This window comes from Trichechus manatus, unplaced genomic scaffold (genome assembly GCF_000243295.1).
Source record: "Trichechus manatus latirostris isolate Lorelei unplaced genomic scaffold, TriManLat1.0 scaffold00168, whole genome shotgun sequence".
In the NCBI taxonomy this organism is placed as follows: Eukaryota; Metazoa; Chordata; class Mammalia; order Sirenia; family Trichechidae; genus Trichechus; species Trichechus manatus.
Window position 1 is genome coordinate 3,284,788 of NW_004444104.1, and position 27,883 is coordinate 3,312,670.

The window sequence follows — 27,883 nt, forward strand, 5'->3', positions numbered from 1 at the left end:
TAATATTGCCACTCCTGCTCTTTTTTGAGTGTTGTTTGCTTGATACATTTTTTTCCATCCTTTGAGTTTTAGTTTGTTTGTGTCTTTAAGTCTAAGGTGTGTCTCTTGTAAGCAGCATATAGATAAACTGTGTTTTTTTATCCAATCTGTCAGTCTCTGTCTCTTTATTGGTACGTTTAGTCCATTTACATTCAGCGTAATTATTGATAGTATGAGTTTAGTGCTGTCATTTTGATGTCTTTTTTTGCGTGTTGTTCACAGTTTCTTTGTTCCACTTAATTTTCTCTGCTAAGTCGTTTTTCTTTATGTATTTTCTTCTCATCTTTTTCGTTGTTGTTGATTTTGTGTTTGCTGAGTCTTCGTATTTTTCTAGTTTTTTTATTTTGACTGGTAGGATTGTTACTTTCCTTTGTGGTCACCTTAATATTTACCCCTGTTTTACTAAGTTTATACCAGTCTTTTATTTCTTTATATCTCCTTGACTTTCTCTCCATATGAAAAATCTATGTCTACATTTTTTAAATCCCTGTTTTTTGTTTTAATGTTGTCATCTTTTACATATTGACATCTGTTCCCTATTTCTAGTGTTGTGGCTTTGATTTACTTTTGTGACTTCCCTATCTGGGTTGATATCTGGTTGCTCTGTCCTGTGTTCTAGTCTTGGGCTGTTATCTGATGTTACTGATTTTCTAACTGGAGGACTTCCTTTAGTACTTCTTGTAATTTTGGTTTGGTTTTTGCAAATTCCCTCAAGTTCTGTTTATCTGGAAATGCCCTAATTTCACCATCATATTTGAGAGACTGTTTTGCTGAATATATAATTCTTTGCTGGCAGTTTTTTTTCCTTCAAGGCTTTATATATGTCATCTCATTGCTGCCTTGCCTACATAGTTTCTGCTGAGTAGTCTGAGCTTATTCTTACTGATTCTCCTTTGTAGATGATTTTCGTTTCTCCCTAGCTGCTCTTAAAATTCTCTCTTTATCTTTGGTTTTGACAAGTTTGATTATAATATGTCTTGGAGACTTTCTTTTGGTATCTACCTTATGTGGGGTTCCATGAGCATCTTGAATACATATCTTATCATGTTTCACAATATCAGGGAAGTTTTCTGCCAACAAATCTTCAAAAATTCTCTCTGTATTTTCTGTTATCCCCCCCACCCCCTTCTGGTACTCCAATCACTTGTAGGTTATTCCTCTTGATAGAGTCTCACATAATTCTTAGGGTTTCTTCATTTTTTTAAATCCTTTTCTCTGATTTTTCCTCAAATAAGTTGGTGTCAAGTGCTTTATCTTCCATCTCACTAATTCTGACTTCCATTGCCTCAGTTCTGCTCCTATGACTTTCTATTGAGTTATCTAATTCTGAAATTTTATCATTAATCTTCTGGATTTCTGATTGCTGTCTGTCTACGGATTCTTGCAGCCTGTTAAATTTGTCATTATGCTCTTCTCTAATCTTTTTAATTTCCTCTATTTTGTGTTCTGTGTTTTGCTTAATTTCCTTCCTAATTTCTTGAAGAGTTCTGTGTATTAATCTTTTGTATTCTGCCTCTGGTAATTCCAAGAAATTTTCCTCCTCTGGAAAATTTCTAAATTCTTTATTTTGGGAGCTTGCTGAAGCCATCATGGATTGCCTCTTTATGTGATTTTATGTTGACTATTGTCTTGGAGCCATCAATAAGTTATTATATTTATTTATTATATGTTTGCTTAGTGTGTCCTAGCTTCTTGTTTTGTTTTGATATGCCCAGATAGGCTGCTCGTATGAGCTAGTTTGATTATTGGCACCTTTGAAGCTTTAATGTCCTGTCACCAGGTGGTTAGATCTGTTACTAGGTATGTGAGCTCAGGAGTCCATGCACTCCTATAGGAAGGATTCAGCTCAGGTGCCCAGGTAGATAGCCACCAAGTGTGTGGTGTAGGCTCTCACTTACAGTCCTAGACAGGCATGGGTGATTGGTGTAGGCACAGCATCTGGCTGCAGCAGGGGGACACACTCTGAGTAAGTCAGGGGGCTAACGGCTGCCCCCAAGTGTCCAGGAGGAAGGCATGTCCCTGTTGCCTAGAGCACGTAAGTGGGTGGGTTTTGCAGCCAGACTATGAGCACCTAATGCTGTTGGCTGTAAGGACTAGGGGGCATTTCTTATTCATGGGCCCCTATCGCAGGTGGCTAGGTGGCATGGGTGGAGCCACCCATCCTCAAGCCCCTGATGTGGGTGGGTGAAGACCCTGCTTAATGGGCAGAGCAGTGTCAAATGTCAAGAACCTGCCACTTCACAGCTGAAACAGTTGAAGTTAGACTTCCGGTATATACCTTGTTGTACTGCAGTAATGAGGGTCTACACTGTTGAGATGGGCCCCCAACAAGTCTATGCAGGGCGAAAGGCACTCAAATTCCATGGATCCCTTGTGCCTGTGCCTCAGGCAAAGGAGCTGTGCCTACCTTGGGTTCCTGGCTTAGGGGAGCCGGCAGTTTACTTTTTTCCCATTTATTAATTTGTTCACTCTCCAAGGCAGGGAGAATGGCTCCTGCCATATGATGGATCCTACTTCTGGCTCAGGGGACTCGGCCATTGCTGAAGCCAGTCTGGGACCCAGTGCAGAGCAGGGGGTGGGGAAGTAAATGGGAGAGAGGTTTTTCCCTAAGGGGGGTTTTTTGATCCGCGTGGTTGGCCATATGCAATTACTTATCTTTTGCCAATCCAGGGCTACTTCTCAGTGGCTCTGGGTGGCTGTGTAGACTCTCTGGCACTGGGTTTCTCCCAGTGTGTAAAACACACCTCCTGGCACCACCGCTTGCCTGCCTCACCGCTCACCCCCAAGCTGCTCTGGTCTGAAGGGCTCAGGCTCTCACTGGGTCAGGTTTGGCAACTCCTGGCCGCTTCCGAACCATCTCTCCCTCCATCCCAGTCAGTCTGGTTCCTCAACTCTGCCTTTGATGTTCAGGGCTCCCAGAATGCCATATATAATCAATTCACTTTTTTTTCGGGTCTTTGTTTTAAGAAGGTCCACTGGAAGCGTCTGACTACTCTGCCATCTTGGCCCCACCTCTGTTGTTGTTATTCTTTAAAAGACTTTTATGTCTATGAGTTTCTTTTAAAATCAGTGTAAACTTTTTGTGCTTTGCCTAGAATTTGCTTTCTCAAGTCTACCTTACTTATCCCTGACTGTGTTTTCAGAAATGTCTCTTTTGTTTTTTATTTCCCTTAATATGGCTTTAATTTGTAATATTAAGATTTTTATGTTTGTTTCCTTCTTTGGTATCTTATGCATCTTCTTTTAGCTCTTATTTTAACAAAAAGCCACATTTTCTTTACTTCCTTTAGACTTGCCAAGAGTTTTCAATTTTTTTTTTCTGCCCTGTGGCTGGGTTCTTCTGTAGAGATTATTTCATATGCATTGTGTTGAATTCCTTTATTTTTTCTTCATATTGTGATGATGTCTGTGTCTAAGCCCCACACTATTTTCTTGCTGAGTGTTATTCATTTTTTTAACATGGCTAGTTGCTATAATATGGGGAAAATAACAAGTGTTGTTGTGGCTATGGAGAAATTGGAACTTTTGTGTACTGATAGTGGGATTGTAAAATGGTGCAGCCACTATGGAAAACAATTTTATGGTTCCTTAAAAAGTTCAACACATTATTACCATATAACCCAGTAATTCCACTCCAGGTATATATCCAAAAGAATTGAAAGCAGAAATTCAGACAGATACTTATACACCAATGTTCACTGCAGCACTATTCACAGTAGCCAAAAGGTGAAAACAGCTCAAGTGTCCATCAGTAGATGAATTTATAAACAAAATGCAGTATATACATACAATGGAAAGTGATAAACTTCTTTTATATTTGTGGAAAATTTGTCATAAACCCATGTTTATTTATGGAATAATGTTGTGTCACGTGGATATGACATTATTTATTAACTGTTCCATTATTATTTTTTAACTTCCCATTCCCTGGTAACGTAAAGAGAAATGAGATTCTGATACATACTACAACATGGATGAATCTTGAAAATGTTATGCTGAGTGAAATAAGTCAGCCACAAAAGGACAAACATTTGTGTGATCCCACTTACATGAAATATCTAGAATAGGCAAATTCATCTGGAAGAAAGATTAGCTGTTACCAGGTGCTAAGGGAGAGGGAAATGGGGAGTTGCAAAAATAATCATGAAATGGTTAACAACTAATGTCACATCCATGTGACAAAATATTATTCCATAAGTAAACGTGTGTTTATGACAAATTTTCCACTGATACAAAAAATATTTATCATATGAAAGACAGAATATAAAACTGAGTGAACAATGTGATAATCAAGTGTATAAAACACTATGAGCGAAAGGAGAAAAATGCACCAAAATCATAAACATGGTTATTCTGGATGGTGACATTGGGGAAAAAAAATAAAAACTGTATGAATAACTTCAAATATAAGAATCAGCACAAAGCCAGTTCCTGTGAGGTGGAGGTCAAGTACATCCCAGATTTCCACATTCTCCAAGTTGCTGTACCACCCATCTCTGACACCAGCTGCTGTCCTTCCTCTCAGCACTTTTCCCTCCCCTGTTTGAGTTTGAGAATTCACTGCAACATCTCACAAAACTCACGAACTGTATTTACATTTAAGTGGTTTGTTAAGGAACAGGGTACAACATGGGATCAGGATCAACAGGCTACAACTCAGGAAATTAGGATCAGGAAGCATGTGGGCAGAGTCTCTCTTCAGTGCAGGACAGCCCTCTCAACTCCCGTTGGCCCCTGAGGACAGGATCCTCTTGGCATCCTCAGGACAGGCTCCTCATCTACCCTGAGATGAGAAGAACTAGGTGGTGCCTGGCTACCACCACTGACCGTTCTGACCGGGGTCACAATAAACCTGTTGCCGTCAAGTCAATTCTGACTCATAGAGACTCTGTAGGACAGAGTAGAACTGCCCCATAGGGTTTCCAAGGAGCGGCTGGTGGATTTGAACTGTCTACCTTTTGGTTAGCAGCCAGCTGTTAACCACTGTGCCACCAGGGCTCCTTTAGGAACATACTGTAAATTATATCCTATAGCTATAATCACATCGTATTCAACATGAAAATACAAAGATGCTTACCTTGGCATTATTTGGAAAAACAAAATATTAGAACAACCTTCATGGACAGTGACAGCTATTTGGTTAAGTTAATTATGGTTCATCCAAACATTAAAAAGAGTAAAGAGTATGTCTGTATGCACTAAATAGATGGTCCCAAATAGAATGGGAGAAAAATGTGAAACAAAACTCAACTTCTTAAAATGGCCAGACTAGCTGGACCAGTGGAGACTAGAGGACTCCCTGAGACTTACTGTGCTGAGACGCTCTTTAAACCTTGAACCAAAACTATCCCTTGAGGTCACCTTTTAGCAAAATAGCAGAGTGGCACTCAAAATAAAGGATATTACCCACAAGAATGGTGCTCTACTAAAGAATCACCTGTATGAGACTGAAAGGTCAACATTTACTCTAAAGCAAAGATGAGAAGATAAGGGGCAGGGAAACTAGAGTACTGGAGATGGAACAACCAGAACACAATTAAAGGGAATATTGACAATTGTGAAAAATGTAACTGATGTCACTGAACAAGTTGCGTGGAAATTGTCAAATGGAAATCTAACTTGCTGTGTAAACTTTCATCAAAAGCACAATAAAGTATTGTTTAAAAAAGAGAGAGAGAGAGAGCGAATGGCTGTGTGGAGGGGTTTTTCAAAGTTAACAAGCTTATCTTAGACTTAGGAAAGAGCCTTCATAATTTTTGAGTTAAGGAATGAGATGGTGAAAGATGTGCCTAAGAAAAATTTATTTTGCGATTGAATTGAGGTATTTAATCCCACTGGGACTTAGTGAATCCCTGTTTTGTACCAAGTATCGCATAGGGTATACTGTGCATAGAGCAGCATCGAAAATAATTCCTATCTCAAGAAGCTCAGTCTGGTAGCATCAAGAGACTGATTTTGAAAATTTGACAGTAAAATTTTAGTATCACGGTCAACAATTACTTTAAAACAAAGATGAGAATGTAAGGGGACAGGGAAATTAGATTAATGGAAATGGAACAACCAGAATGGAAACAATGAGAATGTTCACACATTGTAATGAACGTAACCAATGTCACTGAACAACTTGTGCAGAAATTGTTGAATGGGCACCGAAACTGCTGTGTAAACCTTCACCAAAAAACAATAAAATATTACTGAAAAATTTTTTAGTAGCAGAGTTTATCTCAACTCGGTGTCATGAGGTAGCTGTTCTTTGTTGTCAGTTCGGTTCTACCATACTAACTGATTAAGTCTGTCATGTTTTTACATTGCTAAAGCAGATTTTGTGATCTACATGGAATATGTTAGGGAAGGGTGGGTGGCAGTTTGAGTGTAGGCAAATTCACCGGAATCCTGTTGTATCATATAAATTCAGCTGGATTTTAAACAGTATTTTATGTTCCATATTTCAGTATTCATTCCCTTCTATGTCAGACTATTGTCCATCCTCCTCACCATTCACCCTGCCCCTCTTACCCTCCATTCTTCCCTCCTCCATGTCCTCACCTAATTATATGCTTGGCGATCGTTCTCCTCTCTAAGACAGTTCTATCCCTTTGTCGTACATTCTGGTGCTTTGCTCTGAAGTTTTTTATGTCAGTCTTGCCCAGTCAATTAGAATGATAAACTACTTGAAGGCATAAGTGATAGTCTGCATTGTATTTATTTACATATCCCCTGTCATTCCAAAGGAGGATTTGAGGCATGTTCCTTTTATAATATTATATTTTGATCTTTTCTCAGTGGTTGACATCCAATTAAGGAGGGTCACTATTGCATGAACTAAGAATTTTTTTTTTTAATTTATGATTTTTGTCTCTTTGAAAAGTCCCACCAAGATAAATCACATTTAATAAATCCACTTTACAAGATAAAAGAACATGAAGCGAGACTCTTTCAGTCAGTGAGAAAGTGTTGACACAAGACATATTAGGCATAAATTAGTTGTTTTTCTGTAAACATTTGTATATTACCTCTCATAAGTTATTTATTTAACCATACTGATGTGTGCCTTAAATCTCATTCTTCTTTCAAATGTTGACGCCTGTGATCTTGAGGATTTATATTTTATGAACGAACAACTGCTATGGTCTTATGGCTAATGATTCCTTAGCAGATGTGTCCAGCTGGTGGTCCACATTCCCCCACTACTTCTTCAGTGAGTGGAAACATTTAGGTCAATATTGATATAAAACTTCATGAACTTTCTTCTCTTTCAGCTTTGGTTCGCCTTTGTTAATGGATTTTCTGGGCAGATTCTATTTGAACGTTGGTGCATCGGCTTGTACAATGTGGTAAGTATTCTCTACCTCTATCTGATAGCATGCAGAACTTCAGTGACATTCCTTGGCTGTTTATGTCTGGGAAGTGTATCTAAGTCAATCATCTCTGTACATAGCAGGCAGCACACATACATCTTTAGGGCCTTTGTTGCTGAGAAACATCCTACAGAAGCCAAACTCTCCACACATGGTTTCAATCATAGCAGATCATTCTGGAATAATAACCCCATGAAATTATTAACCCATATATCTTGATAATAGACCCTCGTTACCTCCTTATTAAATGCCTGTGCAACATTTTCATGTTTTTAACTCAAGCAAAAATGTCTGAACTACATCTCAACTTATTCCATTTCATAGTTTTATTTCTGAATTCTTAAACAGAGATATGAGTAGGCAGTATGTGATCTAGTGTCCTCTTTGTCCTTCTTAAAAAGGATCTGTCCTTGTGGAAGAATGTGTTCGTACACAGTTAGGGCTAAAATAATGAATTCTGATTTCCAGCCCCTGTGGTGAATGGTAATCAGCTTACTTGATAGTTTTCATGAATTTGAGGTTATTTTTTCATTACTTGGCTATAATGAATTCAAAAGCTGGAAATAAATATAAACTGCAGGCTGAAATGACTCTGACTGCTTTGTGTTCTTCTTTGTGTTTTACTGGCAGGACGAAGGAAGGGACTTCTATTCGTGTGTTAGAGACCCAGTGCAGCCCATCTCTCTAGCTGCACTATCCCACTTGCTTGGGACCCTGGCACTCTCTGCCCTGTGGGAGTTCGCATTCTGAAACGGCCATCATAGATGGGAATAGATAGAAGCTATCAGCCCTCCAATAATATAAATTGTGGTGCTATAAATATTTATGGCTTGTGTATACATCTGTGGCTGGATGTTCAAGTCATCTGTGCACTCAACCCCCTTTTTTTTTTTTTGAGTAGCCTTTCTGCTAGATGCTGGCTATAAAATGATGAATAAAACAAGTTGCCCCTGGCCCTGTGGAGCTCATGGATTAAGAGGGTCAGATGGTTAGAATAAGACTCCACTGAGTCTCAGTTGGAGCCCTGGTGGTGCAATGGTTAAGAGCTCGGCTGCTAACCAAAATGTTGGCAGTTTGAATCCACCAGCCACTCCTTGGAAACCCCATGGAGCAGTTCTACTCCGCCCAGTAGGGTCACTATGAGTCAGAATCGACTCGACAGCAACGTATTTGGTTTGGTTTGGGGTCTCAGTTAACGAGCCCTGATGGCACAGTGGTGAAGTGCTCGGTTGCTAACTGAAAGGTCGGCGGTTCAAACCCACCAGCTGCTCCATGGGAGAAAGATGCAGCAGTCTGCTTCCATAAAGATTACAGCCTAGGAAACCCTATGGGGCAGTTCTACTCTGTTCTTTAGGGTCTCTGTGAGTCGGTGTCGACTAGACAGCAGTGGGTTTGAGTCTCAGTTGGGATCTTGAGTTTTAACTGGGTGGGTCAGTTAACCATGCTGTGGTACTTACCACGGAATGCGCTAGCAAGTTGGTTACTAATACTTAATCCCTAAGAGACAAAGGTGGTAAGTGTGGAGAGCCGGGCTGAATTGGCGTCAGTCTATTCCCTGTGCGAGAAAAGCTACTCTAAATGCATGCCACATAGGCAGTGTCTCAGGGCCCCCCACTCCATGTACTAAGCGGAGAGAGCACAGATTGTGAATTTTTCAAGACTGAAGTAAAACTATTTCGAGTAGCTAAAAATTATGCAACAGTTGAGGGAAAAATATGCTGACTGTTCCATGATGATTTACTGCTGAAAGGGCCAAAGTGTCATAAAGGTGACACCTCACACAAATTCATGCCCACATGCATATTTCATAAAAAGGAAGCTGAGGCCCAGGAGAGCATGCTTTAGAGCTAAAGACAGGGCTGGAATACATGCCACCTGGTTACTGATGAATGGAGTTTTGCTCTATTTTCGTGCTTGAGACATGAGGGCTTGATTCTTTTCTATTCTGTTAGCTACCTGTAGCTTAGGCAACTCAGATTAATTCAGCAAACTTTTATTATGTGCCCTGGTGGAGCACTAGTTAAGTGCTTAGCTGCTAACCAAAAGGTTGGTGGTTCGAAGCCACTGAGTGGCTCCGCAGGAGAAAGACCTAGTGATCTGCTTCTGTAAAGATTACAGCTCAGAAAACCCTGTGGGTTAGTTCTACTCTGTCACATGGGGTCACTATGAGTCTGAATCTGCTCGACGATACCCAACAACAACAACTATATGTAAGATGCTGATAGGCTACAGGACAGTATTTTTTTTTAAAGATGACCTTCAGACCACTTGCATGCAAATAACCAGGGGTTGTTTATAAAAATGCAGATTTCTAACCCCATCCTGTCTTAGCAAATAGTATCTCAGAGATACTGCATTTCAAACAAACTTTTCTAGTGACTGTTAAGCACATTAAAGCTTAAGATCCACAGCAACCTTTGATCTCTAGGGTTGGGAATAGGTTTTACTCACTTACGTGTCCCGCAGACTATAAAGAAATACCTATTACCACCACACACAGAGTAAAAGTCAGAGCAGGGCTTGGGAGGTATCATGGAATGAGAGGAGAGTGATACGTTTTGACTGGGGAGAGTGCAACGCTCTTCTCAGAAGTGTTATTTGAATGAGCCCTGAGAGGCTGTGATAGGAGAAGGGTAGATGGGACGCTAACTGGGGATGTAGCACAGCCGTAGTGCACATTCATGCATCTGCTGAATGGGAAGTTTTGTTGTTTGGGGAATGTTCCAGAGGAAACGTTGTTGGTGTGTGTCATGGAGTCAATTCTGAACTTGTAACAACCCTATATGAAAGAGTAGAACTGCCCCATAGGGTTTCCTAGGCTATAATCTTTATAGGAGCAGATCACCAGGTCTTTCTCCCATGGAGCGGCTGGTGGATTGGAACCACCCACCTTTCAGTTAGCAGCCGAGCACTTAACCATTGTGCCACCAGGGCTCCTCAGAGGAAACATAGGAAGATGCAAAGGCAGCCAGGCAGGAGGTATGACATCAGTACGGGAAACTCTTGAATTTCATGCTAAGGAACTTGAACTTTGGAAGGAGGCTGGGAGAGCCGTCAAGAGCTTCAACCAGAAGGGTGATATCAGATATGAGTTTTAGAGACTGGTGCTGTGAAATGATTGGAAGCTGGAAGTGCAGTTAAGCAAAGGTAGTAATTCAGGTGAGAAATTTGAGAACAGAGAGCGTATGAATACTAACAGTGGGGATGGAGAGAAGGAGGCTGATTCTAGGACGTGGCCAAACAAGGGAAGAGGGAGGAGAAAAACACTGAGACTGGTGATTCTGGTGGTTAGGTGGAGAGTGCAGCTCCTAACCAAACATGAATATGTTGTTGCTATTGTGTTGTTAGGTGTCGAGTCGATTCTGACTCACAGCGACCCTGTATATAACAGAACGAAACGCTGCCCAGTCCTGTGCCATCCTCGCAGTCATTGCTCTGTTTTAGCACATTGTTGTAGCTACTGGTCAATCCATCTTATCAAGGGTCTTCTTTCTCGCTGACCTAGCTGGGGTGAGGAGGGGGATGAGGTAGTTTTTAGCACGTTCATTCTTAAATTGTCAGTGATATCCTTGTGGATTATTTCCTTTTCAGAAATGCCAATCCCTGCCAAGAAGCAAGATAGACTAAGAGTTGAGAAGCTAATTTAGAAACGATGAGATCACAGGTAGCTTTTCAAAGAACTGCTTCAGTAAAGCATTTGCGGTATTGTAGATCTAAAAAAGACTGAGCACCTACCATGTGCCCAGCACTGTTCTAGCTTTTAGACCAAAGCAGACACGCTTCCTGCCTTTGTGGAATTTACAATATGGTAGGAGAGATAGACCACCAAAAATCAAATACAAAACAAGACACCATGAGGAATGCTCTGTAGAACAAATGTAGGGAACTGGGAGAGTGTTGAACAGAATGGGATCTGGCCTGGGGAGTTATTAAAGCCTTCCCTGAGAAGTTGTCCCTGAACCTGAGGAATGAACGGGATAGTAGAAGTGTAGTAGTGGGGGAGAGAGTAAGCCATGGCTTGAGTAGAAAGCAGGATCAAGGGAAGTTTTGTTTTTTTCCTTTTAAGGAAAGGATAGATTTGACACAGTGGTTAAGTGCTCAATTGCTAATTGAAAGGTCAGCAGTTTGAATCCACCAGCTGCTCTGCTGGAGAAAGATGTGGCAGTCTACTTTCATAAAGATTAAAAAAAACCCAACCAAACCGAACCCATTACTGTCAAGTCTATTCCGACTCAGAGAGACCCTATAGGACAGAGTAGAACTGCCCCCATGGTGTTTCCAAGGAGCAGCAGGTGGATTCAAACTGCTGACCTTTTGGTTAGAAGTGGAGCTCTTAACCACTGCACCACCAGGGCTCCCTGTAAAGGTTACAGTGTTGGAAATCCTATGGGGTAGTTTTACTCTGTCCTATGGGGTCAATATGAGTTGGAATCGACTGGACAGCAATGGGGTTGGTTTGGTTATATTTATATTTATTTACAAATTTATATATGTACATATATATATATAAAGGAGCCTCGGTGGCACAATGGTTAAATGTTTGGCTACTAACTGAAAGGTTGGCGAATCAAATCCACCAGCTGTTCTGTGAGAGAAAGACTTGACATCCTGCTCCCATAAAAACTGTTGTTGTTAGGTGCTGTAAGTCGGTTCTGACTCATAGTGACCGCATGCAGAACATAACTAAACACTGCCCAGTCCTGTGCCATCCTCACAAACGTTGCTATGCTTGAGCCCATCATTGCAGTCATTGTGTCAATCCATCTCGTTGAGGGTCTTCCTCTTTTTCGATGACCCTCTATTTTACCAAGCATGATGTCCTTCTCCAGGGATTGGTCCCTCCTGATAACATGTCCGAAGTAAATGAGACTACGTCTCACCATCCTCGCTTCTAAGGAACATTCTGTGGCTGTACTTCTTCCAAGATAGATTAAAGATTATAGCCTAGGAAACCCTGTGCGGCAGTTCTACTCTATCCTATAGGGTCACTATGAGTCAGAATCAACTGGATGGCACACACCAACAACAGAATATGCCATAATTTGCAATTCTCAGAGGTGGGGGGGGGTTGTTAATCAAGGCAAGTATATCACAAAAAAAAAAATGTATCAGAAGGTTTTATAACGCCTTTTCCAATGATGGTCCTAGCCTGGCTTGTATGTTTATTCCTGGAAGGACATGGTAGGTCAAGATGGAAGGTCAAAGGACAGGTATGCCCACCTGATCATCCCCCACGTGGCTCTAGCTCTGTAGAGAAGCAGTGATAGGTGGGAGAGTGTTGGTAGACTAGGAGAGATGGTTGGGGTAGATCCAACCATTGTTGAGGGCCTAGAAATTACAATAAAGATGAAAAGCAAATTCAGTAACAACAGGAAAGTAAGAGGATACAGTGGCTAGAAAAGTGAATTTCAAATGTAAAACAGCCCTACAGGGTGCACAGTGCAGTCGCTGGAGTGGGATGCCATTGAGTGAGAAGGCATTTCCAGTTGGGACATTCAGATGGGCCGTTGCCCTCCTAAGTCGATCATGCTGGAAGGGCCAAATCTTTGAGAACATGGAAGTTTGCCCCCATGGAAATGTTCTGAAATTATTGTGGTCACGTTTGTTTGGAATAAATTGAAATTTAGAAAAAAGTTGCAAGAAAAGTACAGAGAACTCCCATATACCCTTCACCCAGATTCATCAGTTATGTCCCCATTTGCTTTCTCTCTCTCCGTACATGCACAAGAGCACACACTCTCACACACAGCACATGTACACACACACTTTTCTGAACCATTTGAAAGTAAGTTAGAAACATCATGCCCTTTTACTGCTTAATACATTAATGCATAGTTCCTAAGACCGTTCTCTTACCTAACCGCAGTATGATCAACATCAGAAAATTTGATGTTGATACAATATTATCATCTAGTCCCTATTCAAATTTGACCATAATTGTTCCGATAATGTCCTCTTTAGCAATTTTTTTTCCAGTCCAGGATTGCCCCACAGAGATCCATTGAAGAGGTAGTTGCGGGCATTTAGAGCATTTGCTGGTGGCCCACCTTCTGGGTTTCCTTCTTCTTTGCTAGCTTCTTCAAGCAGTATTTCTTTCCTGCTTTTTCTTTGTCTGTCATTATTTATGTTTGATTCTCCAAGCTAGCAAAAGTCGCAAATCATTTTTTCCCAATTAAACACTTATAGCAGGTTAAGCAGCAGTAAAACTGACTTCTTGTTGTTAGGTGCTGTCGAGTCGGTTCCAACTCATAGCGACGCTGTGTACAATAGAAGGAAACACTGCCCAGTCCTGCACCATCCTCACGATCATTGCTATGTCTGAACCCCTTGTTGTAGCCACTGTGTCAGTCCATCTCGCTGAGGGTCTTTCTCTTTTCTGCTGACCCTCTGCTTTACGAGGCATGATGTCCTTCTCCAAGGACTGGTCCCTCCTGTCCAAACATGTCCAAAGAATGTGAGACAAAGTGTTGCCATCCTCGCTTCTAAGGAGTGTTCTGGCTGTACTTCTTCCAAGACAGATTTGTTCATTCTTCTGGCAGTCCATGGTATATTCAATATTCTTTGCCAGCATCTTAATTGAAAGGCATCAATTCTTCTTCGGTCTTCCTTATTCATTGTCCAGCTTTCACATGTATATGAGGCAATTGAAAATACCCTGGCTTGGGTCAGGTGCACCCTAGTCCTCAAAGTGGCAATTTTGCTTTTTAATACTTTAAAACTGACATGCATCTCCCCAAATAAGGCATGAATGCTGCCCTGTTGGATTCCGGTTATACCCTTAGTCAGATTTTTCAAATAACTCTTAGAAAAGGGGATCACCCATGAATAGAAATGTCAGTAGAATGAAATTCGAAAGGCTTCCAGTGACAAAAGCTCCCAGAATTAAATGGATCACAGCCAATTTCTATTAAAGAGATAACTCTAATGTTATTTAAACGGTTTCAGGAAATCAGTCCGGTTTAATTTTATCAAGCAGGCATAGCTTGAAGAAGAAAACCATGTGCCAACCTCACCTATAAACATAAATGCAGACATTCTCAGTAAGATATCAACAAATGAAGTTAACAATGTATCCAAAGAATGCAATATTTGACCAAGCAGGATTTATTTAAGGTATACCAAACCAAAACCCAAACCTGTTGCCATCAAGTTGATTCCAACTCATAGCAACCCTATATGACAGAATAGAACCGCCCCAAAGGGTTTCGTAGGCTGTAGTCTTTACAGGAGCAGATCACAGGTCTTCCTCTCAAGGAGCGGCTGTTTGGTTTAAAGCACCGACCTTTGGTTAGCAGCCGAGCACTTAACCACTGCACCACCAGGGTTCCTTCTTAAGGTACAGAGGGCATTCAAAATCAAGAAAACTTTCTCAATGTCACTGTATCAGCTAAATGAAGAAGAAAAACATGGTCTCATAAGTAGGTACTGCAAAAGCATTTGAGGCAATTCAGCTGCCATTCCCAAAATAAAACCTTCAAAATAGGACTAGAAAGAAGCCAGGGAACTCGGATACAGCCTGCTTTCTTAAAAAAAAAACCAAAACAGTAGCATGTTACCATAAATGGTAAAATTCTAAAACTATTTCATTTTAAATAAGAAATTAGGGAAGCCTGCCATCACTGTATAATTCAGCATTGTTTTGGAATTTTTAGCAACTGACAACAAAATTAAGTAAATATTGGAAAAAATTGAAACTATTTCTGTGCTTATACAAATATGCTCATAATGATACAGGCATGCACATATGCTCATATGATTGTATATCTTAAAAACTCAAAAGATACCAGTGAAGAAATACTAGCATTACAAGAGAATTTGACAATGTGACCAGATGCATGATAAATATATAAAAATCATTAGGTCTTTTTCTTTTCTAGCAATAAGAACCTAGAAATATGCAGGGAATAATAATTCCTTTCAAAATACTGATTAACATTATATATTACTTAGGAATATTTTTTACAGTCCCTCTGTGAAAACAATATAAAATCTCATTGAAGGATATTTGAACAAATGGAAAGGCATGCCATTTTCTTACATGGGAAAACTTATTAGAATCATAAAAGAATCAATTCTTCTAAAATTAATGTATAAATTTGTATATATGATTCCAAATAGGATCTCAATAAGTGATTGTATTTTTGAGGAGAGGGGAGTTTGATAAAATGATCTGAAAGTATACAAGGAATTAGCACATGTCTGAGAATAAATATGTAAGGAAAGTTCAAAGAAGAACAATTGTAAGGATAGGCTTATCTTTACTAAATACCAGACTATACTATAAAAAACCAAACCCATTGCCATCAAGTCAGTTCCCACTCATAGCAACCCCATGGGGTTTCCAAGGCTGTAAATATTTATGAAAGCCGGTAGCCACATATTTTTCCCGTGGAGTGGCTGGGGGGTTCAAACCACCAACCTTTCAGTTAGCAGCTGAGCTCTTTAACCACTGTGCCACTTGAAAGTATTTCAGTTTAGTAGAAAAGATTTGAATTAATTAATTGTGCTCTCCCAACTGGTTCTCCATCTGGAAGAAGGTAAAACTGGCCTCCTATCTCATACTATATACCGAAATAAATTCCAGATGTATTAACGACTTAAATGTGAAAAAATAAAACTATTGTAATCCTGCAAGAACCTCCTGAAAAGTACATGTAAGTTCCAAGGAAGGGAGACATCCATAAATCGGACACTCAGAAACAGTTCTCAACTTTATAAAAATGGAAAGCTTTTGTATGGCAAAAGAAGCCATAAAGAAAGCTAGTAGACAAAGGGTACATTTGGTTGAAATTCTGTAACATAAAGACAGAATTGATATCTGTTATACTCAAAGAACTCTTAGAAAAGAGGATAAACTATAAATAGGCAAAGGAGCTTAACAAACATTTCACAGAATTGCAAATCCAAATGGCTCACAAATATATGAAAAGATGCTCAAACTCAGTAGTAGTCGGAAAGATGTAAATGTTTTAAAAGTAGGGTTTAATATCTCTAATTTTTCTAGACTGAACAATAGAAAAAGACCAGTATAACACCTCTTGCTAGTAGGGTAGCAAGCAAAAGCTTACAGTTGTCCTTTGCAAGTAAAGGTGAATGATCGGAACCTTTTTTGAAAGCAGCCATCCTTTCACCCAGCAATCCTACTCCTGGAAATGCTTCCCATAAAAATAAAAGAACAAGTACATATGTTACAATATATTATAGATACATTACATAATTTTGTGATAACAAAGAATGGGAAACAAAACGAACGCTTATCAGTAGCTACAGGATTGAAAAAATATGGTGTGTCCCTACCATGAATTATTATGTGAGCTTTGAAACGACTGCATTAGTGTCGACTTGGAGGAATTGCCATGATGTATTGTTAGGGAGGAAAGTATGATGAGGAAAAATGTGTATAATACTCCCCTTTTATAAAACAAATCATGATCCCCAAACAATCTACATATTTGTGTGTAGGATGCTATCAGCAGGGTGAAAATATGATAGGGCATGCTAGGTTTTTGGAATCCCTGGGTGGCGCAAACAGTTAACACATTCAGATACTTACTGAAAGACTGGAGGTTCGAGTCATGCAGAGGCACCTTGGAAGAAAGGCCTGGCGATCTACTTCCAAAAAATCAGCCTCTAAAACCCTATGGAGCACAGTTCTACTCTGACACACACGGGCTCACCAGGAGTCTGAAGTAACTCTGAGGCAACTGGTCTAGTAGGTTGTTAGCCTAGTGGTAAAGTGAGAGAGAGAAGTTGAAGTAGGTAGAAGGAGAAGGTCAAGTAAAAAAGAAAAGCAAAAAGTAAAGACGGCAGTATAAACAGAACGCATCATATCACATGTGTGCATTTATGCACAATAATGTAGGTGAGCGTATGTAATAAGAGTTTCTTGGGTGTTCCGTGGGAGTTCCTTCCTCCAGCCATTTTCTAGATCACTTACAGTTCTTAGTCTTGACCAACAGTGCAACAACTCTGAAGGTTTTTCTCCTTGAAGTCTTTGTAAGGCCTTGAACTCCAGGGCTGTTTTGCATTCTGCGTTAGGGTGAGTGCAGACTGAGCTTGAGGGTTTTATTGGCCTTACTTACCACCTCTCTGATTGCTTTACCTGGACAGCCGTGTCAGAGGCTTCTTTCTCTGGCTTATGTCCTCAGTCTCCAAATAAATGGTATGAGTTGCGACTGCAGAATTCTCTCCAAGCCACACTACCAATTTCCATGGGCTCGCTGGAGAGCTTGCTGGGTTTATACATATGACTTTGGTTGATGCCAAGGAGTCTCTATGAACTGTCACCAAAACCTAAGAAAATGATCCATGAGATCATAGCATATTCCATACTGAAATGACACGTGTCCCAAACCCCTTCTTCAGCATCTGGCTTCATCTTTCTAAAACACAATTATCACGTCACACCCCTACAATAACAGGTGAAAGGAAAAGTCTTAGAAGGAAGGTGCCATCTGGCTCAAGAACTCGTCACTCACCTGAGGTTGCTTTGGTCTCCTCTCCAGCCTTGTCTTCCACCACATCCTCATCTAGCCGTCCTGTACATCTTAGAGGTTTTTCCCACACCCCATGCTCATTTATACCTGAGACTCTGAGGGGGGATGCTTCCTTCTGTACCCCTGTCACCTGCATTCCTGATCATCATGCCAAGTCCTGTGGGTGCACCTTGCAGGTCAGATGCTTTGTGGTCCAAGAATCCTTTCTTGAACTCTCCCTTCTCCTTCTCCATTTCTTCCCCCGTTAGTACTTTGGCAGAGCACTGTTTGTATATATTCATGTGCCAGCTCCCACTACCCCTGTCCCTACTTCTGCACTAGACTGAGTTCCTGGAGGTGAAAGACCATGTTCCCTTCCTTCCTTCTTTCCTCCCTCCCTCCTTCCCTCCCTTCTTTCCTTCCTCTTCTTTCTTTCCTTTCTCCCTCCCTCCCTTCTTTCTTTCTTTCTGTCTTCTTTTCTGAATCTCTAAATATCTGGTGCTTATCACAGTGTCTGCTCCCGGAATTTCTTTCCAATAAATGTCCTTTGACTGAATAAATGGATGAAGTACACTGTGCTCCCTGAAATTTGAGTATAACATCAGTATGGGAAGTGGCAAAATTGTGCCTCAGCTAGCACTAACAGAAAACAGGACATGATTTCACAAAGCTCACTGTGGTGTGACTCTAAATCATCACTAGCTTGTTATTTTAGCAAGATTTGGCTGTTGTTAATCTAGCAAGATTTGGTGGCAGATCCAATATTTATTATGCTGTTTTGAGCATTCAGTGTATTCATTTTATGCTGATTATGTAACAGTTAAAAATAGCCTTCCTCTTAGTTTCTTTGTTTGGAAGGTGTCTGGAGAATTGCGAATCATGGTCTCTCAGGTTTGGTCTTGACTGGAAATTAAGTCATCATTCCATAGAACTGAAACACTCACACTGTGTGAATCAAAAAGGCCTCTTCTAATGGCTCATTGTTCTCTGTGTAGATTTTCACGGCATTGCCGCCCTTCACTCTGGGAATCTTCGAGAGGTCTTGTACTCAGGAGAGCATGCTCAGGTTTCCACAGCTCTACAAAATTACCCAGAATGCTGAAGGCTTCAACACCAAGGTAAATACAACTTCGCTGCAAATTGCCCCCTCAGATAGGCATAAGCCCTGCCTTTGGTCTTTCAGCTCTAGTCATCTGCCTGGGAGAAGTCTGAAGCTTTAGAGAGAAAATTTGAAAAGCAGCAAGACCACAGCCCTCCCTGCTCGATAGAGAAAGCTCGGTGAACCAGAGATGCCAAATTCGGAAGGCGGTTTCCATGTTGTATGTGGCGTTTCTCTTAATTACAGTTTGTTGACATCTTCCCTCGTCTTTCCATCTGCCTCTGGGATTTATGTGGGCAGCCACACCCATAGCCCACTTCCTGTAGAATCAGCCATCAGGGAGCCCCCTCACACTTTCATAACACCCTGTGTCTAGGGGAGCCAGGAGCTAGCCCTCCAGAGCCCTCCAGCCACAGCTGCTTGACTTTCCATCTGAAAGAAAAAGCTTATTAAGCCAATGAGTAAAACTGGCTAGATATGAACACGGGGGTCAAGTGAGACATGGATATTTTTCTTCAGGTGGTAGAATCAGAAAAGATAAATCATCTAGACCAAAAAAAAAAAAAAAAAAGCAAAAGTAATCCTGAGAAGACACAGAAAAAACTGGATTAGGTGTAAATGGATTCTTTTGTCTTCAGTGGCAAAGGGGTCTGTCCCCCAGCCTACTGGTCACAGCTAAGAGTGGAAGAGAGTTGAGGGCCACCAGCCAGGAGGGAAGGTATGTTCTGTTCGGGCAGAGGACGCTTGATATGAACACACCTGGCCTGGCCACATGTCTGTCTTAGGTTTTTGTGCAGGGGAGGATAAGGGAGGCTCAGCTGCCCAGTTCAGTTAAAATACCGTGAGCTGGCTGTGTTCATGATTTGCTTGGGTAGCTCTGGGACCTTAGTAAGGATGATATGGGAATGTCCCTCCCAGTCCTCAATAAGGAACAGTCTCTGATGACTTTGTTTTAGAGTCAGGTACTGCCTGTGGTCTTCCTTTAGAGCCCCCTTATTCTTGGGGAAATATAATAATAGCATATCTGAGACTGGAAAAAACGCAAGGGATTCTGTTGATCCTGCTACTGTCTGCCATACACAATGAGACATGGGTGACTCATTTTATCAACCTTTGTTTACTACAATTCTGTCAATGGGAAAATATGACCTGTTTGTTCTTTATTATTTGCATAAATGAAATTTGTTTTCTGTAGAGTTAGAAGTCAAAGGCCATGTAGGGTGGGAAGTAGAAGTAGGAAAAGAACTCATGTAAAAGGTAGCAGAGCTGAGAATGCCCTGAGACTTATTTGCAGGCACCTTGAAGACCTTTTTTGTATAGGGATCAGGGAAGGATAGGGAAGAATGAACATTTAACATGGGAAAAACCTCTCTCACTTATAATAATGCTTTTCACTGTTTTCTGTTGCCCCTCCCATTACTTAGCATCAAACTATATGACAAATCCCAGAAGAGCTTGTAGATTTTTAATTAAACTCAATCTAGCTTTAATAGTTCTATCCACTCTGGTTTCAAAGATGATTGAAATGCATTAATGAAATGCTAGTTTAAAACCAACTAAACCTGGTGTTCTTTTGTTTTACCTTTCAAGCACTAAAATAAAGAAAATTTTAAAAAATGCATGATCTTAATCAAATGCTAAAAATTAAAGAAAAACTGGAATGGGAAGAGACTTCAGTAAAATAAAAGAGTGAGAATGTGATGTAAGAATTTACAAGTAAAATGCTTTTAATGCTTTCAGAAAGTGCACAGGTTTAACTCATTTTTCAAACTTGGACAAGTTATGTGTTTGTCTATGTATACGTGTATGTATATATAAAGTTAGGTCTTTGTACTGAAGCAATGTTGTCTGGAGATCGTCCAGTCATTTGTATGTAAAAAATGAGGAAATAGTTGGTTTTTTTAAACTCCAAGAATAATATGCTCCTTCTGGGGCTGAGCAACACCCTGCCAGCACCCTTCACAATGAGGCGTTTGTGGAGAGTTAGGCAGAGGTCAAGTGTTGTGAGCAGCTCCTGACTCCCTTGGTTTGTTTTCCTGTAGGTTTTCTGGGGTCACTGCATCAACGCCTTGGTCCACTCCCTCATCCTCTTCTGGTTTCCCATGAAAGCGCTGGAGCATGGTAACGGCTTCATAATTTCAACTGTCAGCAAGTAGTCCCTCTGGTCAGCTTTTCAGTCTCTCTGGTGCCAGTGTGTTCACAGTTTTCTTTTTCTGATTCTGCAGAGCTAGAGACCCCAAGAACAAACTTGAGAGCAAAAATGTACCAAAAACCAAATGATAGCTAGTCCCCAGGATCTCGCTTTTAGGTTTCATCAATTCTGACCTTGAGCACGCATTTTCTTTACAGTGCACTGGGTAGTTAAATACTAGGAATTCTAAGCTTAATTTTCAATCAATGTTTGAGCCAAGGATCCAAAGCACCATGCTACGATGAAACATCAGTGCCTCTTGTGCACGAGTCTGAAATTTTCTGTTAATTACATGCACTTTCATTTTCCAGGTCTCACGTAACTATATCTAGAATATCTCAAATTTCTTAAGAGTTTAACATATACCTAGTTTTTTGAGAGTCCTCTTTGTCCTCTTTTCTGGAGATAGACCTTTCTAAATTATAGTTTGAAGACTAATCCTCCAAATGGGTCTTAGACTTTCTCTAGAGCTGGGAGAGGAGATGTGGGAAATCTGGTGTGCCCTCTGTGTTTATCTGCCCTTCTTGCTACATCCAAAATACTGCCTCTTAAAGAGACATGTCTTTAGTCTCGGACACTGTAAGTGTATCTCTAGAATGCTCCTCTTTCATCCCATTCAAATAGTAATAATCCCCCTGGGAAAAATTACTCCAAACGTTGACTAGACAAGGCCTTTTATTGTTCAAAGAACCAAAGAATATAATGTTTTCAAGCTTCTTTGTTTCTGTGTCAATGTGTTGTATGTTTCAAACAGAAATGATTCATTCTCGCTAATATTCCTTAACCTATGAAATACTGACCGTTAGAGAAAATGTGTGCACAGCCAGTTTATGATACCAGATGACCTATTCTTTCAGTTTCATCAGACCTCCTTTTCTTTCAAGGCTCCCTAAGTCACTAGATCAGAAAATAAGATTCTTTGCCTCTAGCCCTATCCCCAAAAAGACATTCTAGGGGAATCATTTTCTTTTAACGCTAAAGCTTTCTTGGGATTCAGCTTTACTCAGAGTGGATTGTGTTTGTTTGAAAATGATTTTGCTAAGTAAGTGACTTGGTTCTAGAAGCTGTAACATGTTGCTCATAGAAGCAGCCATCGTTATACCAGGATGTACAGTGATGGGAAGCAAGATGTCTGAAGAGCATAAGAGCAATTGTCCTCTTGTGCCTGACCTCAGCCTTTCGAACTCAGGAAAAGAGAGCAGATAGCTTGCACTGGCTACAAGTACTGCGTCCAGACCCTTTCCTTTCTTCTCCAAACACTGCGCTATGTTCCTACCCCAGGAAGTACTTGCCTTTGGACTCTACTCAGAAGTTTTACAAGGTGACCATCTACTTGCCTGCTTCAAAAGAAACTAGTGTGGCCCCATTCAACCTTAGAGACAGTGGTTTTCTAATCCTGTTATGAACAGGTTTTGAATTTGTCCCTTACAGTTTATGATGGAATGCTGTAATTTGCCTAAATTCCGTTATGGAAATCCATTCACCCACCTATTGTGGTGTAAGTTTAAAAGGAAGTGAACTCCCAGCAGTTGACATGGAGTTGACTCCGATTGATGGCGACCCCATGTGTGGATAGTAAAACTGTGCTCCATTGGCTTTTCAATGGCTGGTTTCTCAGAAGTAGGTCACCAGGTCTTTCTTCCAAGGTGCCTCTGGTGAACTCGAACCTCCAGCCTTCTGATTAGAAGCAAGCACATTAACTTTGCACCACCCAGAGACTCCTCTAACCTTGTCTACTCCCCCCTTAAATTTGGAAAGTTACCTAGCAGCCAGCCAATAGGATGATTTTTTCAGTTTTTATTATAACTGTTAACGTCGGTGTCATTATTTCATTATATTTATTAAACCTTTAGCATAAGGGTTTTCTTTTAAAACAATAACCTACTGAGTGAAATTGTTTAAGGGGAGGTAAATTGCAAATATTAATTGTAATGGGCACCAAACAACAGAAGGCCATTGGTGTTCTTGTTCATTAGTTGACTTCCTCTAACTAGTTAAATGAATATTTAAAACAAAAATTATTACATTATTGCTCATTAACCTTATTCATTCATGTAATATTTCTGGCCAAGATCCTGTGATAGATTCTGAGGGTAATAAGTAAATGAACCAATGTGAGTCTTACCTTCGTCGAGTTTGTAGTCTGGGAAAGGAGATTAGATTTTTACATCAGTACCTCTAATATGAGGTAGAAAATAACTGTCTCAAGTAAAATACAGATAAAGTGTCATCAGATTGCAGAAGGCTGAGAGATGCCTTTCACTTAGGATTAAAAATGGTTCCTTTAAGGAAGTAACATTGAAGCTTAGCCTTGAAGTCCAAGTGGTATTTAAATGTGTAAGAAGGGAGGGCAGTGTCTCAGCAGAGGGAAGAGCCACACAGAGTGGAGAAATCCAGGGCAGATGTGGAAAGCTAGAAGTTCAGCATTTGAAGGGTACAAGATGGTAAAAGTTTGAAAAGGTCTGTGGAAGCTAGATTGTAGAGGGCTTTGAAGGTGCAGTGAAGAAATTGGGACTTAATTGTTTAGGCACTGAAGAGTCAGTATAGAATTTAGATCAAGGAGAGTGTTGTGAACTGAGCAATTTGGGAAAAGGAATCTACCATGTTTTACAAGGGGAATGGTGGAAGGAAAAACTGGATTCAAGAATCCTAGTTAAGACTCCAGGTATTCAAGGGGAGAGTTTAGTGAGGGTGTAAACTCCGGAAATAGGAGAGAAGAGAAAGTGTTTTGAAAAGAAAAATCATGGCATATCTACCATGTGCCAGGCACTCTGGGGCACAATGGATATCGAAGTAACAAGATGGCAATGCCTATCCTGGCCTCTTGGTGCTTACGTAAGTTTGGAGTTGATGATTAGTAATGATATAAATAGGAATGCAGTGGTTAAGGGCTCGACTGCAAACCGAAAGGCCAGCGGTTCGAACCACCAGCCACTCCGCGGGAGAAAGACGTGGCAGTCTGCTTCTGTAAAGATTACAGCCTTGGAAACCCTATGGGGCAGTTCTTCTCTCTCCTATAGGGTCTCTATGAGTCGGAATTGACTCAATGGCAGTGGGTTTTAATGACACAAATAATTGCTCACCATTGTGGTGAGCCCTGCAGCTGTAGTTGGCACTTATAATACAGGGACACAGCCTAGCCTGGTGAGCCAGGGAAGAGTCTTCTCCAGGGAAATGATGCTTAAGTTCTTGAAAGACAAGTAGGGGATGGCCAGGTGGGGCAAGGTTGGTGTGGGGGAAGGTGGGGACAAAGTATTCCTGGCAGCACAGAGCAAAGTGCACCTGCCCAGAGGAGCTAGAAAGAGGCCAAATGGCAGCAGCTGTCAGTGGCGCCTGGATGCTGGACCATTCTTTCCCAGACTGTGTCAAGCATTTCAGTGTGGTGAGCATGCCCAGCCTCTGGACCGGAAATGTCTGCAGCCTCCCCTCTGCCTTTCCCTATGATGGTGGCAGCTATAAGTCAGAATAAGTCTCCACCCATTTCCCTCTGGGGTCAGGCATCCCACCCTACTGAGACAGCAGTGACATAGAAGGAGGGTAGAGAGGCTGGAAAGAGGGGCAAAGATGTTCCGTGAGAGTCAGACCATGTTAGGGATTTGGGTCTTCATCTCCATGAAGGGTTTGAGGCAGTAGGGTTACGTGATCAGATTTGTCTCTGAAGAAGATCTCTCACACTACCCTGTAGGAAAACGAGTAAGGTCTAGCAAGAGCTTAAGTTTTGTTTCGTTTTGTTTTATTGTTGGGTGGGGGAGACACTGGTGGAAATCAAGAAAGAGTGTAAGTTTGAGAGGACTAAGTTACAGCAAATGATCAGATTACTTGTTGTTATGTATGCTTATTTACTATCCTAAGTGTAAGTGATCTTATTACATTCCTAATTACATTTAAGAAGATGTATCCACCCCATAGGAGTCCCTGGGCGGTGCAAATGATTAAGCGCTCAGCAATAACTGAAAGGTTAATGGTTTGAACTCACCCAGAGGCGCCTCGGAAGGAAGACCTGGGAATCAGCTTTCAAAAGGTCACAGCCTTGAAAACCCTAGGGAGTAGTTCTACTCTGAGACACATGGGGTCGCCATGAGTCAGAATCAACTCGACAGTAACTGATTTTTTGGTTTATCCACTCCTTGCTACCCCTAAAGAGGCATAAGAACACAGCACTGATTTGAGACAAAGTGGGGCACTTTAGAAGCGTGGGAACCCTGATCTAGCAGAACACCTTTGCCCGCACCCCTGAATGCTGCCTAGAGCCAAGTCTCAGGCACCTGCCCACACGCACAGGCTCTGCCAGGAGCAGTGGGCAGTTTGGCTTGACCCAGGGTGAATGTCTCCAGAGTAGCTACACTTTGTCTTTTGGTCCTGTGTGGATCATGTCACAGAGTGGTGAATTTCACTAGGAAATTCTCTTCCCACCATCCATGATACAGATCAGCGCTGGGCACTTCAGGTAATATCATTATAGGAAAGAAATATTTTGGTAAAGGTGTGGGCACGTTGTTCATTTCCTAGAATGCTTCCAAGAATTTTGCTTTGCTTATTTTTGCGTGGTTTTGGATAGAATTTTCAAAGCATTTTTTTGCTGATAGTTTGTGATGATTCATTTCAGGTTTCAAAATAACTTTTTTCACTCAAGCGATCAGTGAATCAGATGTCTTCCAACCATCATTGTCTTACACATACTCCCATGATCTGCCTGCAGTTCCCACCCTTTGGTGTGAGAAGTGATTCCAGGTTGAAACCAGGGCGGTCACCTTTGTAGGGGCCGACATCAATGGAGAGCCTTGGTGCCAGGTCACTCCCAAGTTTCCCATTGGTGTATCCAGTCTGCGTATTTGGGCATCACTGCTTGAAGTGCAATGTGGTAATTGGCAAAAGAACAGAAAATTTATTTTCATTTAAAAAGGGAAAGTGTTCAGAATTTTCTTGATGAAATTAAGGAGGGTGCTGATGGGCTAGAGTATACTTACCAACAGAGAAATGTTCTTAAATTTTTTCTTCTTTATTCTCCACAGTCCACACCCTGAAAACCAATCCTATCCCCTTTTAAAGAAGAAGCAATACTGTATAGATTCTTATTGCATTGGCAGTAATTAAGCAACAGGATCTTTCAGCATTTTGGGAAAAGTCTGTTATATACCTTTATATCAAAATAAATATTATTTATTAAAAAAATGTGCTACTATAAGAGCAGATATATTTTATATATTGAAATAATTGTTCACATGTATTAAAAAAAAACTTAGCCAACCCCTCTCTGCCTGCGGCATTGATGAGTCATTTTAGTTTGAATTATTTGTGACCCTTACTTTGTTACTCTAAACTTGGTTGTTTCATAACATGTAAACTTTGATGACTTGCATTGTTTCACTAAATTTGGACAGGATTGCTAACGTTCTCTGAGGTTGCCATTTCTTACGCTCAATTATTTATTTATTGGATGAGTAAGAGATACTGTAGCTACCTCAGCTGAGAGGAAAACTGAGCAATAAGAACAAAGGCCTTTCCCACTGTAACCTTGAGGAAGGGTCCCTGGATTGACTCTCAGGAGACCTGGGCTCTAAACTCTGGTTTGTTGTTCAACTGTCTGTGCCTGTTTCCCTATAGGAATATAACATTAATACTTGCCTTTCTCTCTGGCAAGACCGTGGTAAAGATCAAAGAAAACTGTAAATTTTAAAAAGTTAATAACACTAGTACAATGTGGTATAATTGTGATCATAGTCATATTAATGGAATTTCAGCTTCATTCTTTCTTTAAAGGCCTAAAGTTTTTTCAAAAGCCATGCTAGACAAAATAAATGCTTGCCCAGGTCTTTGAGACCTCACTGAATGAATGAATGAATGAATGGATAGATAGATAGGTAGATAGAGGGATAAATGCTTGCATTGTATATGCCAGGCTAACCCTGGGTGCAGGAGATACAGCTGTGCACATAACAGACAAGTCACCTGCCCCTCGAGACTAACATCTAGTGAAGGCAGGCCATGAGCAATGACAGAGCCTGGAAGTGTCACAGAGGAGGAAGGTCAAGGTAAAATGGAATGTTTTCCATGGAAAACTAATAGAGCCAAGCTCCCTGAGAATGTAGAAAGGCAAAGGTCTTTTTTTTTTTTAACCAGATGCCATGGAGTCAGCCCAACTCATGGCAACCGCGTGTGTGTCAGAGTAGAACTGACCTCCATAGGGTTCTCAATGGCTGATTTTTTGGAAGCAGATCTCCAGGCCTTTCTTCCAAGGCACCTCTGGGTAGACCCAAACCATAAATCTTTCGGTTAGCAGCAAAGCACATTAACCCTTTGCACCACCCAGGGACTCCTTGAAAGATAAGTAGGAGTGAGCTAAGTAAGGAGTTTGCTTAGAAAAGGATTTCCAGCTGAGGGAATAGCATGAGGTAAGAGCGTGGGATTGCAAGTGAAAGCAGGTATATGTGGGTAGAGGCTTGGGGTGGGAGGCAGAGTGTAAGGCACAGATTGCCTTGGGATGATGAGGATGGAGACCCCTAAAGAGATCAGATCTTTCCAGGTCTTTGGGACAAGTGAACATTTCAGATCATAAGTGTAGTGGAAACCGTGACATGCTTTAAGCAGGGAGCCATATGATCTGATGTATTTTAATATAACCATACCAGCAGGAATGACTGTTGGTGTCCAATTGGTTGGCTGCTGCATAGTCTAGCGTAGTGGCAACAACGGTGGAGAGAAGTGAATGGATTAAGGGGCT

The 27,883-nt window shown here is 41.0% G+C and overlaps 1 protein-coding gene across 2 annotated transcripts in view; it reads left to right on the forward strand.

Annotated features, from left to right (window-relative positions):
• The window catches only part of LOC101344421 (phospholipid-transporting ATPase IB), a 685,896-nt gene that overhangs the window by 488,004 nt on the left and 170,009 nt on the right, over positions 1 to 27,883 (forward strand). The window contains exons 27-29 of one of the 2 annotated variants that reach the window (XM_023740920.1): positions 7,299 to 7,373; positions 18,868 to 18,990; positions 21,014 to 21,092. In XM_023740920.1, coding sequence (XP_023596688.1) covers positions 7,299 to 7,373; positions 18,868 to 18,990; positions 21,014 to 21,092 — 277 coding nt within the window. The remainder of the gene's footprint in view (positions 1 to 7,298; positions 7,374 to 18,867; positions 18,991 to 21,013; positions 21,093 to 27,883) is intronic. The other variant, XM_004386566.1, reaches the window with a different exon arrangement.